The 18,730-nt window shown below is 38.5% G+C and overlaps 1 protein-coding gene across 2 annotated transcripts in view; it reads right to left on the minus strand.

Annotated features, from left to right (window-relative positions):
- Positions 1-18,730, minus strand: part of PTPN12 (protein tyrosine phosphatase non-receptor type 12) — a 102,326-nt gene that overhangs the window by 10,811 nt on the left and 72,785 nt on the right. For both annotated transcript variants that reach the window (XM_054495100.2, XM_054495099.2), the window contains 4 exons: positions 18,335-18,412; positions 18,136-18,234; positions 10,639-10,724; positions 1,516-2,486 (listed from right to left, as the gene is read on the minus strand). In XM_054495100.2, coding sequence (XP_054351075.1) covers positions 1,516-2,486; positions 10,639-10,724; positions 18,136-18,234; positions 18,335-18,412 — 1,234 coding nt within the window. The remainder of the gene's footprint in view (positions 1-1,515; positions 2,487-10,638; positions 10,725-18,135; positions 18,235-18,334; positions 18,413-18,730) is intronic.

The raw sequence follows: 18,730 nt of genomic DNA on the forward strand, positions 1-18,730 counted from the left end.
CAGTGAAACCCTGTCTCTACTAAAAATACAAAAAATTAGCCAGGCCTGGTGGCACATGCCTGTATTCCCAACTACTAGGGAGGATGAGGCAGGAGAATTGCTTGAACCCGGGAGGCGGAGGTTGCAGTGAGCCAAGATCGCGCCACTGTACTTCAGCCTGGGCACCAAGAGCAAAACTCTGTCTCAAAAAGACTGTCATCTAGTCTACCAAATACACTCTCTCAAGTTAAAAAATACAGTATGTGTGAGAGAAAATAAAAGCACTACAGTATGGGTGGTATATAATGGGTCAGAAATAGAAAATAATCTTTCAAGGCCAGGTGTGGTAGCTCATACCTGTAATTCCAGCACTTTGTGAGGCCTAGGTGGGCAGATCACTTGAGGCCAGGAGTTTGAGACCAGCCTGGCAAACATATTGAAACCCCGTCTCTACTAAAAACATAAAAATTAGCTGGGCGTGGTAGTGGGTGCCTGTAATCCCAGCTACTTGGGAGGCTGAGGCAGGAGAATCACTTGAACCTGGGAGGTGGAGGTTGCAGTGAGCCAAGATTGTGCCACTGCACTCTAGCCTGGGTGACAGTGCAAGACTCAAAAAAAAAAAAAAAAAATCTTTTGAGTGCAAGTCTAAAAAAAAAAAATCTTTCAAGGTCACAGTACTTATTTTGCCTGCACATTATAAAAACCAGTCTGTATGTGTCACTACCAAAGTTCACTGATAGGTAAGTGACCACTGATAATCAATATATCAATAAACAGCTTTCAAATTTATATGTTTACTCTCAACTTTAGGGTCTGTTTAAGATGGTAGCCATCATTACTTTCAGCAGATCAAAGAGGAGTTTCAAGAAGCAATAATACACTTTGGGAACTGAGTGCATGCATTATCTTGAAATGCTAAGAGTGCTAAAAAAATAATAACTCTTTAAATAATAGCTTTGATGAGTAGGTATGCATATAGCCCACTCACTACTGAATTGAGCAGTTTGCAGTATTGTTCCTGGGTTAAACTCAGGGTTGGAAGCAGCCATATTTGGAAGCATTTGTGAAGATAGTAAAAACAAACAAAAAAATGTAATCTGCAGTTAAAGGAACAGTAAAAAATGACTAAATATTTAGGAGAAACGAGTAACATTATATGGCCAATCAAGACATTCTACAGTATTTTTGCCACTGTTATTTTAAGTGATTCTTCCCTAAATTATTTCTAATACAGTCAGATAAATTTTTGACCGATACAAAAACACTAAGATCTATAATACAGAAAAAAAGAAAATAAGTTATCCAGTTATAACTACTAAAATATTTTAGAAACACAAAACCCAGTAATATAATGTGACCAAATTGTTAACAATAAATTAAAAGCTTATATTAAAAAATTAGTATCTAAGACAGATTTTGCTGTAGGTTCTACGGTATAGTGTGGAATAAAACATAATAAATCAATATAGCTAAAGTGCTTAAAACAGTGACTGGCACATAGGAAAGAAATTTAAGTATTTGACAGTATATTATTACCTTTTTCAGCACCTGAATGTATTGTTCCTGCTATATTATGTCTAGCAATGGACATTGGCAATACTTTTCTAGTAGAAATGCTTTCAGTACTAGTGGCAGCAGAAACTGTGGCACTTGCTGTTGAAATATTAGTTTTATTCTGGGTCACAGCACCATCAGAGTTTCTTTCATCTGAGTCTGAGTCATCAGAGTGAAGTGGATTAGTAAAACTGAGGGGTGTTCTGAAGAGTGGTGAAGTGTTATCATGATCCACAAGATCAGGTGTTTCAACTTGTGTTGTAGGACTTGGTGTTAAACTCACAGTTTTCCTAGTTTGATGGTTGATATCTGAGGAATTGCCTTCAGATAAATCAGGTATGGGTATGGCATTTTCAGGTCCATGAAATGACCACGTTACATGTACTTTCTCATCAAGAGGCAAGCGGTCTGGCCTTGGAGGTGTGTCTGAATTCTGGGATTCTTCTGGTGGAGTAATTGAAACTTTGTTTGATTGTGTTACACTGCAGTCCACACAAGAATTCTGAGAAGTATCACTGACATTTAGATCTGAACTTAATTCCTGTGGCTTAGAGATTTTATCAGTTATACAAGGTGAAGCAGATTTAATTTTAATTGCATGTCCCCTATTCAAAAGTGTGTTCCCATCAAAACTTTTTGGTCCCTCTTGGAGAGGGACCTTCTTAATCTCAAAACTTAAATTTCGTTCCAATTTTTTATCTATCTGTTCAATTGTTGATTCATTTTTCCCTGGAAGTTCTGTTGATTTACTATAGTTTCTGTTGAGGTCTGCTGAATGTTGTTCTGATGAAACCATATGCAACACTGGCTTCGGATGGTATCTATCATTGTCCTGCCACACAGTAGTGACTGTTGGAAAAGCTGAAGGGGGAGAAGGTGTCAAGATGGGTGGCACTGGATGAGGTTCCGGTGGCTGCAGTATTTCTTCTTTAGCATCCCCTTCAACAAGGCAACTGAAAAACGAACATTTAAAAAGGGCATTTTAAGACTGTTAAACAAGTTGATACCTGAGAATTATGTAGCTAAGACTAGCATAGTAAGAGCCATTACAATCTGGTTGCAAATAAAAACTGTAGTTTTTCAGACTAAGAAAATTTAATGTTCATCAAGGTAATACACATATACTGTTTAAAAAGTCAAACACAAGACTTTTAATGAAAAACATAGTCTCTGCCCCGCAGCCCTCCTGTTAGCCAGAGGCATCCACTTTCAATTTTTTTTTATAGCTGCTTCTAAAATTTACACCTCTGTATTTCAGATTATTTCAAAAGTTATTTCTTGATCTTTGTTTCACACATTTTCTACTGACTTCCTACTGTGGGAGTGTCCTTCTCTATCTTTCCAATACTGTTATATTGTAATTTTTCATTACCTCAGTCGTACGACTGCAGATAATATTCCCATCTATGACACCATGATTTCATATCTTTTCTTCTATAGTGTCTTGTTTTCCCCTAATGACTGCCTTGGATTTCTGATGGCTTAGCTCTCTATGCATCATCAGTTACTCAGCTTTTCTTCTAACTTTCTTGCAGATTGATATACCTCCTCTCAATAATGACAAGCACACATAGTAACTATCAATACCACAGACATCCTTCTTAGTAACTTTTGGCCTCCTGCTCCAGTGTGGACTACTGGTTCCCTAGTCCACCACAGAGCTAATGTTCTCTCTGGTTTCAGATTCTCCTGTTTCCCAGGTCTCATTTTCCTCTTTCTGGGTATACTCCTTTGTTCGGGTGGGTTATACCCTCTAGTTGCCTTTATTTTTTTCCTTAAAGAAATGGGGGCCAGGCATGGTGGCTCACGCTTGTAATCCCAGCACTTTGGGAGGCCAAGGTGGGTGGATAAATTGAGCTCAGCAGTTTGAGACCAGCCTGAGCAACACAGTAAAACCCCATCTCTACTAATAATACAAAAATTTGCCAGGTGTGGTGGCACACACCTGCAGTCCCAGCTACTTGGGAGGCTGAGGCAGGAGAATTGCTTGAGCCCGGGAGGTGGAGATGGCAGTGAGTTGAGATCACGCCACTGCACTCCAGTCTGGGCGACAGAGCGAGACTGTCTCCAAAAAAAAAAAAAAAAGAGAGAGAGAGCGAGAGAGAGAGGGAGAGAGAGACAGAGAGACAGAGAGAGAGAGAGAGAGAGAGATGGCGGCTGGGCACTGTGGCCTACTTGAGCCCAGGAGTTCGAGACCAGCCTTGGCAATATAGCAAAACCCTGTGTCTTCAACAAATACAAAAAAATTAACTGGGTGTGGCAGTGCGTGCTTGTAGTCCCAGCTACTAAGAAGGCTGAGGTAGGAGGATCACCTGAGCCTGGAGAGGTCAAGGCTGCAGTGAGCTGTGATCATACCACTGCACTCCAGCCTAGGTGAAAGAATGAGATCCTGTCTCAAAAAAAAAAAAAAAAAAAAAAAAAAGAAGAAGATAGGGTTTACTATGTTGCCCAGGCTTTGTTGCTTTTTAAGAACTTTATATGAAGCAAACTTCTTGAGGGCTTGTATATTCAAGTTTTTGTGTTTTGTTTTTGTTTTTGAGATAGAGTCTCGTTCTGTCACCCAGGCTGGAGTGCAGTGGCATCATCTTGGCTCATTGGAACCTCTACCTCCTGGGTTCCAGCAATTCTTGTGCTTCAACCTCCTGAGTAGCTGGGACTACAGGCACATGCCACCACACCTGGCTAATTTTTGTATTTTTAGTAGAGATGGGGTTTTACCATGTTGGCCAGGCTGGTCTCGAACTCCTGGCCTCAAGTGATTTGCCTGCCTCGGCCCTCGCAAAGTGCTGGGATTACAGGGGTGAGCCACTGGACGCCACCTCAGAGTTTTTCCTCCCCCCCCAACCCGCCCCGTGATCAACCATTTTTTTTATCCAACCAGATAACTGGCAGTAATCACATGGTACACTAGGTTTCCCCTTAAAAGAGACTCTGTGGGCTGGGCATGGTGGCTCACGCCTGTAATCCTAGCACTTTGGGAGGCCAAGGCGGGCGGATCACAAGGTCAGGAGTTTGAGACCAGCCTAACCAACATGGTGAAACCCCGTCTCTACTAAAAATACAAAACCCTAATCAGGCATGGTAGCGTGTGCCTGTAATCCCAGCTACTCAGGAAGCTGAGTCAGGAGAATCACTTGAATTCGGGAGGCAGAGGTTGCAGTGAGCTAAGATCACGCCACTGCACTCCAGCCTAGGTGACAGAGCGAGACTCTGTCTCAAAATAAATAAACTAAATAAATAAATAAATAAAGACTCTGTGAAGTTCAGATTCTCTAGACACATTCCCACATTCCTAGAATAGGACATGAGAAGATAAATGAGTATCTCCAGAATACTGATCATATTAAAACGACAGCAATACTCTCATAAGATATTCCTATATCTGTTCAAGTTTTACAAGTAGATTCTTCTTTTTTTTTGAGACAGGGTCCTGCTCTGCCACCTGGGCTGGAGTACAGTTGCACGATCTTGGCTCACTGCAACCTCTGCCTTCAGGGCTCAAGCCATCCTCCCAGTTTAGCCTCCCAAGTAGCTGGGACTACAGGCATGCACTACCACACCTGGCTAAGTTTTGTATTTTTTGTAGAGATGTGGTTTTGCCATGTTCATGTTGCCCAGACTGATCTCAAACTCCTAAACTCAAGCAATTCACCTGCTATGTCCTCCCAAAGAGCTGGGATTACAGGTGTGAGGCATTGTACCTGGCCTACAAGTAGGTTCTTAATCTGAAAGAGTAGCTGTGAAATTTTTGCGATCTAAAACAAAAAATAATTGCAGACACCTCCTACAATTTATAAAGCATATGCAAAGACCAATAGGTTATCCTAAGAACATATTATAATACAAATAGAAAATATGAGTTTTAAAAGGACGAGATAAAATTTTGATATAAATTGAGGTGCATTATTTTCCCTACGTGTATTTTCCCACTTTTCCATAATCAGTATTTTATTTACATATTTTTTATTGAGACAGAGTTTCATTCTGTTACCCAGGCTAGAGTGCAGTGGTGCGATCTCAGCTTACTGCAACCTCCGCCTCCTAAGTTCAAGCGAATCTCCTGCCTCAGTCTCACAAGTAGCTGGGATTACAGGCATGCGCCATGACGCCCGGCTAATTTTTGTATTTTTAGTAGAGACAGGGTTTCGCCATGCTGGCCATGCTGGCCAGGCTGGTCTTAAACTTCTAACCTCAAGTGATCCGCCCTCCTCGGGCTCCCAAAATGCTGGGATTACAGGTGTGAAACACCATGCCCGGCCTCATGACCAGTATTTTACAGATTTACTTGATTAACAAACCCCATATATCCTTAACAGTAACTTTTTCACAGGGTAGTTAGGAGAATTAAATGAGTTAACATCTGAACAACAATTAGAACAGTGCTTGACAGACATCGAGTATGATACATGGGTTTGTTAATCGAGTATTTTCAAAGTTTTTAATTTAAAAAAAATCTTATTCCAAATTTCAGAATTATTTTTATCTTACTCTAAACCTCAGCAAGGTCCTTATGTTGGATGTTCTATAATTTCATAATGTAACTTTAAAAACTATATTTTTTAAACAATTTTATTTTTATCCATCATATTTAAAGCTTGGTATATACGCTCTATATAAAAATTTATGCCCTTTAATTCTAATACATTTTTTCTTCTTCTTTTTTTTTTTTTTTTTTCTAATTTCTTCTTCCCTACTCTCCTTTTAGACTGTAAAATACTGGTTTTACAGTGACAGATCTTCTAGTTTTGCTTTCTAATTTCCTTATCTTTTCTCTCCTACTTTCTCTTTATCCATTCATTTTCTTGAAATAGTTCCTTATTTTCCAAACTTCTGTTTAATTTTTAAATTTATAGTATTTTAATTTCTTTCTTTCTTTTTTTTTTAAGAGTCTCATTCTGTTGCCCAGGCTGGAGAGCAGTGGCACGATCTCGACTCACTGTAACTTCTGCCTCCCGGGTTCAAGCGATTCTCCTGCCTCACCCTCCTGAGTAGCTGGGACTTCAGGCACACACCACCACACCCAGCTAATTTTTTTTTTTTTTTTTTTGTATTTTTAGTAGAGACTGGATTTCACCATATTGGCCAGGCTGGTCTCAAACTCCTGACCTTGTGATCTGCCGGCCTCAGCCTCCCAAAGTGCTGGGATTACAGGCATGAGCCACTGCACCTGGCCTATATTATTAATTTCTAAGACCTTCTTACTTATTACCCACAGTTCTTATTTCGTGGTTGCAGCATTTCCCAATGACTGAGAAAAGTGGACTATTGTTTCTTTTTTCCCCCCCATCTTTTTCATTTTACTCTGTATTGTCTCCATTTCCTCTGTTTTTTCATATTAGGGGCTTCTGTCAAATGCCCAATCATTCCTAGTTCTGTTCACTTTTAAGAACTAGAAGAACTGGAATACTGGTGGGACATGGCGGCTCACACCTGCAATCCCAGCACTTTAGGAGGCCAAAATGGGTGGATCCCTTGAGCCCAAGAGTTTAAAACTGGCCTAGGCAACATGGAGAAAACCCATCTCTACAAAAAATACAGAAATTAGCCAGGCATGGTGGTGTGTGTCTGTAGTTCCAGCTAGTTGGGAGTCTAGGGTGGGAGGTTCAATTGAGGTCGAGGCTGCAGTGAGCCATAATCACACCACTGCACTCCAGCCTGTGCAACAGAGCAAGGCTCTGTCTGAAAACAAAACAAAATAAAACAGAAACAATTGGAATATTAAAAATGACTGAAAGACATGTACAGTCATGTGATGTTTCAGTCAATGATGGGCCACACATACCATGGTGGCCCCACAAAGTTATAATGGAGCTGAAAAATTCCCATGAATTTGTAGCAAAATGCGTTATTCACATGTTTGTTGTGATGCTGGTATAAACAAAGCTACTATGCTGTCAGTCATATAAAAGCATAGCGTTATGTAATTATGTACAGGACATAATCCTTGATAATAATGATAAAGAAAATAGTTATTGGCTTATGTACTTTTTTTTTGAGATGGAGTCTTGCTCTGTCACACCCAGGCTGGAGTCCAGTGGCGCAATCTTGGCTCACTGCAACCTCCACTTCCCGGGTTCAAGCAATTCTTTTGCCTCAGCCTCCCAAGTAGCTGAGACTACAGGTGCCCGCCACAGTGCCCAGCTAATTTTTGTATTTTTAGTAGACACAGGGTTTCGCTATGTTGGCCAGGCTGGTCTCGAACTCCCAACCTCAGGTGATCCACCCGCCTTGGCCTCCCAAAATGCTGGGATTACAGGCGCCTGGCCATGTACTTACTTTTTGTTGTTAATTTTGAGTGTATTCCTTCTAATTGTTAAAAAAATTAGTTAACTGTTAAACAGCTTCAGGCAGGTTCTTCAAGAGGTATTCTAGAAGAGGGCACTGTTATCATAGGGGATGACAGCTCCATGTGTGTTTCTGCCCCTGATACCTTCCAGCAGGACAAGATGTGGAGGTAGAAGGCAGTGATATTGATGATCCTGACCCTGTGTATGCTTAGGCTAACGTGTGTGTGTGTGTCTTATTTTTAACAAAAACGTTTAAAAAGTAAAAATAAATAAATAAATAAATAAATAAAATAAAATATACACACAACACACATTTTGTTATATATATATATATATGGACTCAAGCAATCTGCCCACCTTAGCCTCCCAAAATGTTGGGATTACAGGCGTGCGCCACTATGCCCAGCCAACATGTACTTTATTTTTGTTTTTTTATTTTTGAGACAGAGTCTTGCTTTTTCACCCAGGCTGGAGTGCCGTGGCGCGAACCTGGCTCACTGGCACCTTTGCTTCCTGGGTTCAAGCGATTCTCCTGCCTCAGTCTCCCAAGTAGCTGGGACTACAGGTGCGTGCCACCATGCCTGGCTAATTTTTCTATTTTTAGTAGAGACGGGGTTTCACCATATTGGCCAGGCTGGTCTTAAACTCCTGACCTCGTGATCCGCCTGCCTTGGCCTACCAAAGTGCTGGGATTACAGACGTGAGCCACCATACCTGGCCCCATCATGTACTTTAAACAAACAATGTGTTTACTGTAGCCATACTGAAAAACAAAATATACTATTTTACTTGTTATCTATCTTATGATTTTGTGATTTTATTTTCAGTTATGTTGGAACAATTTATAATAGTTCTAAAACTCATCCCAACTTAGAAGTCACAAGGTTCTCTTTGTCAAAAATAATGACATTCTGGCATTTGACTCCATTACATGAAGAAGAAAAAAGGTGACCTATGCATGTATTATAAAATCACACACAAAGAACTTTGAGAATGTATGCCTAATAAAAATCTGTCTTGAGTTGAATATTTTTTCTTAATACTCATTTGCTTTTTTCTTTATTATCTTTTTGTTTATTAGAGAGTAACAGAAGTAAAACTTTTGAACAGGTATAGGAAAAAAGCTTTAAATTCAGACATTCTACTCTTTTCCTGTAAAATTAAGAAGAGACTGCTGCTACATGTAGTTAGAGGTAGAAGAACATACAAATCATAAATATCAGTGTAGACTTTGAAAACCTCTATATTGGCTCAATCTCAAAAACCAAATTAAAACACCGGGCAGCAAAAATGTTCCTTAATTTTTTTAGGGCCAGTAGTTTCTTTTAGGATTCTAGGGCTCCTATGTGGAACAGAGAAGTTAGAGAACTAATATTTTATAGGTTTCAACTGGCTACCTTCCACAGATGGCTAAAATGCCAACCTGTTTTGGTGGGTACCAAAGTGGAAATCGAACAGGAAAGAACTACTATAAGTTTTGTTAGCACACAGTTAACATCTTGAACATTTAAATGTTGAGACCTAACCTCATCTATATATAGGCTTCCTGAGGTTCCTCAGAGAACTATGCAAAGGTATTCCAGAGACTATAATTACCACCACACTTAAAAAATCTGTTACTATAGGCCAGGCATGTAACTACATGCTTTATATACATTATCACTAATTTTTAACAACGGAGAATACGAGTACTGTATCTCACTACAATGAAGTAAAGTGTTTTCAGAGAAGTGGCTTGTCAAAGTTCATTCAGTGGCAAATGCTAAAGTTAAAATTTGGAATGGGACCTATTTATGTAAAAAGCCTCTTTATACCAGAGTATACTGCCTCTGTCTGTACTCAGCAGCTTCCTTCCCAGGCAGTTAGAATCTTGCATGGTCAAAATGAGAGTAAATTGCTCCTGTGGTGTGCAGGGATTCTAACCAAACCTTCAGTCACTGAGGGAAGCTGCAGGCTTTTTCTTTTGCTGAGAGAGATGATTTCATTAGAATGATCTCTTGGAATTAGCAACTCAATGCTAAGACATGACCCTGGCCATCTGATCCAACGTTCCCCAAAGTTTTAAGATGGAAACAATTGGTGTATCCTGTATAAAAGAATTTATTTTGATGGGAAGTCAATCAGTTTTGGCAGATCTATGTGCAAGAAAGACACTATAAAATATTCTAATAGTTTTTTATTTAATCCTTAGGACAATACTTAAACAACTCCTTCTCCCCAGGATTAAGTAAATTAATCCTAGATCCCAGAGCTAAATGGCTAAAAAGGAGTTGAAACTATCTTCTTCTGACTCTGTATTCTTTCCATACTACCATGTTACTGACTAAGCAGCTACCCTGAACAAGAAGGGAAGGAAAAGAAAGATAGGAATATATATGATTTTAACTATTATAAATGAGCTTGGTAGAAAAGCAAGAAAAATTAAAGAAATAAACTCATCTTTGCTAGTAACATTATTAAATATCTTCACACTTCTTCAACATGCATGCAATTTTTGGCAAGCATATTTAGTCATCAGGAAAAAAATGGGAATCTTTAGAACTAAAACTTTAGTTATATCACATATCAAAACATAAACTATAGTCAATTCATGGTAGTATCCACATTCTGCTACAGTATATTATTGAAATTTTATCCAAAATGAAACCAAATTTTTAATAAACCAGTAACAAATCAGTTGTCATACGTATGTTACATCCTAACAAAATAATAATAAAAGTTAAAAAGTAATTTAGAAATATTCAGAATTTGTCATTTTAAATAACAATGAGTAGAAACAAGTATGCTTTTAAAGAAAATGTTCAAAGACATACAATACCTGCGGGTCCTTGGTGGTTTTGGAGGAGGAGAATCTTGTTTTTCAGGCTCTATGGAGCTGACCATGTTTTCAGTGTTAATTTCATTCTGCCAAGGGAAAAAATACTTCACTAAGGTTAAGAGAAGAATAATTTCTCCTCTTCATGTTTCAACTAAATTGTTTCTGTGCTTTTCAATCCTTAAAACAATGCCAATTTTGCCAAGTTCAAAAAAAAAAAGTCTTATATTCTGGCTCTATATTTTAGCCTGAAGGACCAGACTTCAATGGAGAGATTGTATCAAAAAAACAGTGCATCACAGTTACTGGAAAGATCAAGGTGTACAGCAGCATTTCAACACATCTCAAATGCTACTGTAAAAAAACAGATTCCCCAAGATAATGTGGATCAAAGAACGTAGTATCCCCTCACCCCACCATCACTACCACTAGGAACTTAATATATGCAGAGAGAAAAAAAAGCCAACAAATAAGGCTTATACCATTTACCGAGTAATGGAGTATCTTTTTATGACTCCCCATTACTACCTAGTACTTTTAAACTGGTGGTCCTAGGATTCATTTTAACCATTTCTTGCCTCACTCTCACTCTGTCACTATGTGGAGTGCTCTAATCCATTAGGGAATATAGCTTCTATATCACTGGCTACCCAAATGGACCTCAAAAAGGCAGACAGAGCCCATCCCAGGAATATCCTTGGTTCTTGCTGGTCACAAGGATCAATAACATCATTAACGTTGATGTTTCAGAGTCAATACAGGTATAAGAACTTTAGGTTTCGGACTGTGAATAGGGGAGCGGTGAAATGAAAATACTGCCTTGAATTAGTTTCACTGTCAACATATCTCATATTTATCTAGCTAGGGTATTTTAATTCTAGGGTATGTTATGTCCAGAAGACAGGAATGATTTTCACCCTTGCCAACATCTCAGATAATTTTAGACAACAGCCATCTTTACATATACTATCAACTAAGGAACTCTGAAACTGTAGCTGCATTTTGTTTTGTTGTTATCATTGTTTTTAATTAAAAGGCACTTCTGCTATGTCCATCATGACAGCTTGTCTGTTACTTCAATTATTTCCAACTAAAAAACTAGAGATCTCAACTTCCTAGCAATTTTCAGTGCACTCTATCTCTTTATATATAATCTGATGAATTAATAGTTTTATATATCTCACTTCCTGACAAGAACAACAGAGTTATGTCATAAAACTTAAAGTGCTCATCCTTAATTAAAGCCACCCACCAGAATCGAGGCATTTGGTGCAGAAATATCTGGCTATAGGTAGGGTGACCATATAATTTATTGTCTAAATCAGGGCTCTTTTGAGAATGAAAAAGCAGCATTATTAATTATTATACCTAGACAACTAGTGTGAACTGCTGTGCCTCACGCAAATCAGGACTTTTGGTCGCCAAAGTTTCAGATCCTCAGGTACCACCAGAATTTAGAGACTCTGCACCAAAAAGGTACCCCCTAGGCTGGGCGCAGTGGCTCACGCCTGTAATCCCACCACTTTGGGAGGCTGAGACGGGTGGATCACTTGAGGTCTAGAGTTCGAGACCAGCCTTGGCCAACATGGTGAAACCCTGTCTCTAATACAATACAAAAATTAGCCAGGCGTGGTGGTACATGTCTGTAATTCCAGCTACTTGAGAGGCTGAGGCGGGAGAATCACTTGAACCTGGGAGGCAGAGGTTGCAGTAAGCTGAGATCGTGTCTCTGCACTCCAGGATGGGCAACAGAGCAAGACTCTGTCTCAAAAAAAAAAAAAAGTACCCCAACATATTATTGATCATCTGCTTATTATTTCCATTAATGATATAACCATAATTCTGTAACACTTGATATTTTGTACCAAAATGTGCATTAAGTAGGTTACATAAAAATTAAAGGCAAACCATATGAAACTCCTTCTTTTGAATGGTTTCTAACCTACAAAACGGCATTTTTTTTTTTGTAGCACACATAAACTCATGTCATGTCAATGAAATATTTTGTTGCCAAGTGAGTGTAATATTGAATTCACACAAACAAAACAAAACTATGTTTTCTTTGGATTTTGGAACTGCAGGTAAGGCAATGTGGACATCTAGTGAAATGCACTGAACAAAGTCAGCAATGCAGAGGATACTAAAATGTAAGAAGGACATAGTATTATCTTTAACTTCAAAATGTAGTCTGGTAAAATCCCCAGAAAAAAAGTAGAAGGGTAATACTACAGCCCCAAAGTGGCATAATCAGTACTATGAAGCTATGAAATCAGAAAAAAAAGTTATAGTTGAGAATATTAAGAATATAATTGAGAAAAAGTAAGTTGACAATATTAAGGTAAAACGTAGAATGGCATTGAGGGATTGGTAAGATTTTGACAACAAAAGAATGAGGATTGGAAGAAGGAAAACAGGTGAAAGGGTAAAGAGAAGAGATAGTAAGGACATTTTAGGCAAACACTGCATGTGACAAAGTAAAGGTTTCATGAAGGATTCCTCATTCTGGGTAAGAGCATGATGAAGCCATTAACAGGAAGAACCAAAAGAGAGCTTCTGGGAGAGATTAGCTTTCAGAACATACTGAGTTTCCTCTGATGAAAGGAATCAATGTGGCAATGCAGAACTGCAATTCGATAAAGAGCCACTACCTAAACAGCATGAACAAAACCTCCTGGTCACTGGACTTCACAATGTTCTTCTCGGATTTCCTAGTTCTCGTCTCCTACACACCTACATCTTCTGACTCTCTTTTATTGCCTATAATTTTTGAGTCCACATTTGTCATGCATACAACTTGCTGAAGCAATCACCAACTTTTGAAATGGAAAAGAATTTTAGGAATTAAATAATCTAATGCAGTGGCATGATCATACCTCTGCAGCCTTGAACTCCTGGGCTCAAGCAATCCTTCCATCTCAGCCTCCCAAGTAGCTAGGACTACAGGCACGTGCTACCATACCCACGTAATTAAAAAAAAATTGTTTTGTATAGATGGGATCTCGCTATGTCACCCTGGCAGGTCTCAAACTCCTGGTCTCAAGCAATTCTCCTGCCCTGGCATCCCAAAGAGCTGGGATTATAGGCATGAAATGAGCCACGGCGCCTAGCCTGTGTTCTCTTGTTTTAAACAGAACTTTCTAAAGTTATCTTGTGTACTGTTATTTTCCATATAACAGCTTTATGAAAGGCTACAAAAACATTAAGAAACAAATTATCTAATATTTAAGAATATTATCAGCTGCAGAAGAAAATAAATTATAAATCAGGGTGCTTTAAAAATAAACAAATTATATTTTAGGAAAAAAAATCCAGAATTCATTATCACATCTAAAATGTACTATACAAACACAATAAAAGGACCATAACACAAACTATTATTGCTATTACTTAATCATTCTAGAACTGAAATACTGGTGTTGACAGTACTTGTAACAGTGTCCTTTACATACAAGATAAAAAGGCACACTGCACAACTTAACAGATGTTTGCTTATTAAGGTACTTCTAAATTCTCAGTCAATATGATACAGGCTTACAGAATAAATTTTCTCTTTAGATCTCTCACTCCAGGAAGTCACCGTAGTTATAAATATCTCTAAAAAATACTATTTATTTTAAAGTCTTAAATAACCAACTAGTATATCAAACTAAAATTTCTACAGAAATAATACTGGAACGCAGAACATTTAAACAAAACTTTAACCGATTAACTAAATTGTCAGAAAAGTAGTAAGTGGGGACTTATTTTTACTTCTCACAGCATAGCTTCTAAATAGTAAATACACCTTTCAAGTCATTTTATTCAACCACACAGTTCTAAGATGATTTTTCTCAATTTTTCAGATTCCACATTTTCTTTAAGATTTATGGTCTGCAACCACAGACAGCCATCCTATAAAAAGAGTCACTTATATTTACAAGTTTACAGAAAACATGATTTCTTAAGAAGAAAATATTAAAAAGTTATCTGGAATGATAATCCATCTTTTCTTCTATCTGTTTTTTTACTATTTATCCATTCATCTATGGAGAGATTTCTCTCAAACATTTAGTTTATGTCTACTATGTACCATGCAGTGAGGTAAGGAAGTGGGTTTGAAGTAACTACTCATCTGCTATGGGTATTATTTCATCTCATCTCCTACAAAGTATGACTTTTTTATTATATTCCTGTAAAGCTCTGACCTATTAGAAAGAGCCTATGATAGAATTATAATCCTACTATAGATTTCAGGGTATTAAAAAAGGATTGATTCAATGGAATAAAACCTTACAAAGATCAGACTTTGATCTAATGAGAAAAAAATGAAAACGTGATGCAGTATTTATCACATATTTTCTGGAGATTATTTAAATATAGTTAAAAGCTTTAAAAAATACAACAATAGCTGGGCACAATGGCTCATGCCTGTAATCTCAGTGCTTTGGGAGGCTGAGGTGGGGGAGGACTGTTGGAGCCCAGGAGCTCGAGACCAACCTGGCACATAGTGAGACAACATCTCTACAAAAAAAATTTTTTAAAAATTAGCTAGGTGTGGTATACGTGCCTATAGTCTCAGCTACTTGGGAGGCTGAGGCAGGAGGAAAGCTTGAGCCCGGGAGATTGAGGGCACAGTGAGCCCTGATTGTTCCACTGCACTCTGGCCTGGGCGAAATAGCGAGACCTCATCTCAAACAAAACAAAACAAAACCCAAACACTCAATATTGCAATAAAAGAACTTTAGCCTATAATTCCTGCACTTTGGGAGGCTGAGGTGGATGGATTGCTTGAGTCCAAGGATTTGAGACCAGGCTGGGCAACATAGTAAATCCTCGTCTCTATAAAAAAATAAACTCAGCAAGATGGTGTACCCGTGAGTCTTGGAGGCTAATCTTTTTTGTATTTTTGGTAGAGATGGGGTTTTGCCATGTTGGCCAGGCTGGTCTTCAACTCCTGGCCTCAGGTGATCCTGCCTGCTTCGGCCTCCCAAAGTGCTGGGATTCCAGGCATGAGCCACTGCGCATCCAGCCTAAAAACCTGTATTTCCAGATATAAAAACTTTAGCTTTGAAATTAATCTTGAATTCACGGAATAAAACAGAAATACTTTTCAATTAAAGTTTAAAGATGCTGGGTGCAGTAGCTTATGCCTGTAATCCCGGCACTTTGGGAGGCTGAGGTGGGCGGATCACTTGAGGTCAGGAGTTCAAGACCAGCCTGGCCAACATGGTGAAACCCTGTCTCTACTAAAAATAGAAAAATTAGCTGAGCATGGTGGTGGGCGCCTGTAATCTCAGCTACTTGGGAGGCTGAGGCAGGAAAATCACATGAACCCGGGAGGCAGAGGTTGCAGTGAGCCAAGACTGCGCTACTGCACTCCATTCTGGGCAACAGAGCAAGACTCCATCTCAAAAAAAACCCCCCAAAATTAAAGAAAAGTGTTTATAGCCTACTCAGCTTTTTGAAATATTAAATATCTCAACTTAGATTAAATCATACAAAATAATATAAATGTTTGGCCGGGCACAGTGGCTCACACCTATAATCCTAGCACTTTGGGAGGCTGAGGCAGGGGGATCACCTGAGGTCAGGAGTTTGAGACCAGCCTGGCCAACATGCAAAATCCCATCTCTACTAAAAATACAAAAATTAGCTGGGCATGGTGATACATGCCTGTAATCCCAGCTATTCAGGAGGCTGAGGCAGGAGAATCGCTTGAACCCGGGAGGCAGAGATTGCTGTTAGCAGAGATTGCGCCACTGCACTCCAGCCTAAGTGACAGAGTGAGACTTCGTCACCAAAAAAACAACCAAAAAACCAATCAAACAAAACAAACAAAAAACACATTTGAGGCCGGGTGCGGTGGCTCATGCCTGTAATCCTAGCACTTTGGGAGGCTGAGGCGGGCGGATCACCTGAGGTCGGGAGTTCGAGACCAGCCTGACAAACATGGAGAAACTCCGTCTCTATTAAAAATACAAAATTAGCCAGGCGTGGTGGCACATGCTTGTAATCCCAGCTACTAGGGAGGCTGAGGCAGGAGAATTGCTTGAACCTGGGAGGTGGAGGATGCGGTGAGCCAAGATTGCACCATTGCACTCCAGCCTGGGCAACAATAGCGAAACTCCATTTCAAAAAACAAAATAAAACGAAACAAAAACACATTCGATTCTACACTATAAAATATTTGGCTAGATTCCGAGCATGTCATAATAGGATTTAATTAAGCTAAAGGCATTGTAGGAGGATTTCCTTGCACAATAATTCCTATGTTAATGAAGGAATAAGAATGAGGTCACATAAAACTTAAAAATGTGAAATTGGCACTTGGCTAATAAAAGAAATGCATATTTCCTAAAACTTATGGACCAATATTAGATTATCCTAACAAACTGAGATCAGCATTTGGTAATAAATCTGTCATTTGGAAAACCAAGAAAGTTCAAAGAAATATTCTGGGAACTGACAAAACCATTTAAAGGGAGAAAAGGAAAATGAAGGTTATAAATTTTGCAACTTATTTTCTCATACTTGGTTTTCAATGACAAAGATGTAAACAAATTCTACAAAAAAAAAAAAAAAAAAAAAAAAAGCTCAGCACCTTCAGGGACAAGGTGGTTATATACAGAAGTGAAAAAAGACAATTGGTTAGAAAACAAAGGCAGAAATGAGAACACTAAGAGAATACAGTGTTTTTGTCAGGTCTAGAAGTTGAATATCCAGTAAGATGTTATAAGGCTAAAATAACACCGAATTACAACACAACAAAAGGGAGTTAACTATGGCTCTTTAATTCTGCTTAACTGGAAAGCATATACACAAGGCCAGGAGTGTTGGCTCATGCCTGTAATCCCAGCACATTGGGAGGCCAAGACGGGCAGACCACCCGAGGTCAGGAGTTCGAGACCAGCCTAGTCAACATGGCAAAACTCCGTCTCTACTAAAAATACAAAAATTAGCTGGGCACGGTGGTGTGCACCTGTAATCCCAGCTACTCAGGAGGCTGAGGCAGGAGAATCACTTGAACCTGGGAGGTAGAGGTTGCAGTGAGCTGAGATTGTGCCATTGCACTCCAGCCTGGGCAACAAGAGTGAAACTCTGTCTCAAAAAAAAGAAAAGAAAAGAACAGCATGTACACAAATAACTAAAACACTTTATACAAAATGAAATTCAAGTAGAATCAATGCAGAATTACTTGGGTGGGGGTGGAAGGGAAGAGTAAAGAGAACAATGCAATTATTTTTTTAAAAAGTAAAACATTAACAAATTATATGATTTTTGACATGAGATCTTTCCTAACTTTATTTCATTTAGAACATAATTTACCTTATATTGGAGTCATTAAATAGCCATCATAATACAGATACAAATAAGAAGGAAATGAGTTTAAGTAAAAATGTTAAGTGTCCTGGATATTCTTCTCATGTTAGACAAAACACAAGATGACCAAAAAAAGGGCTAAATATTACATCTTAACAAAGAGTAAAAGTTTCCTAAAATTAATAGACCAAGAATACCTACCACTCCATCAGCAATTTTCTGAGCTCCATGAATTTCATATAGTTGTAGCTGTTTTTCAAACAGTTGGGCAATAGCTCTATGAACAAGCTCATATTGCTCCTATGAAGGAGAAAAATGATTAAAAAACAAACAAACAAAAATTTTAAAAAAGAAGAAAGCATTTATAAAATAGTTTATAAAGGGAAACAAACAACTATACCTTTGTTTGTACTGCAGAATGCCTTTGTGTTCTCATTTCTTGTATTAAATTAAATACATTAAATTCCTCTGGTATTTTCTAAAACAGAAAATTTAATACATAAACTTTGTATATCTATTCAGAAAATAGTAAAATATTCTTCAGCTTTTCACATAAAACTTAAATACCTCCTGGTTTACTGCAAACATTTATTGAACACCACTTAATGTATCTCAGACACTGTGCTTGGCACTGTGGAAACAAAACTGTTCTTGACCCTCAGCATTCAAGCTGGGGAGACAGTTATGTCCAGCCAAAGTATGACTGCAGTATACAGGGAATAAAGAGGCTGTGGCTAACTGTTGAGTGTGTGGAGCTATGACATAGTTGGATATCAAAAGAAAGTTATCCCATAAA

The sequence above is a fragment of the Pongo pygmaeus genome, chromosome 6 (genome assembly GCF_028885625.2).
Source record: "Pongo pygmaeus isolate AG05252 chromosome 6, NHGRI_mPonPyg2-v2.0_pri, whole genome shotgun sequence".
Lineage (NCBI taxonomy): Eukaryota > Metazoa > Chordata > Mammalia > Primates > Hominidae > Pongo > Pongo pygmaeus.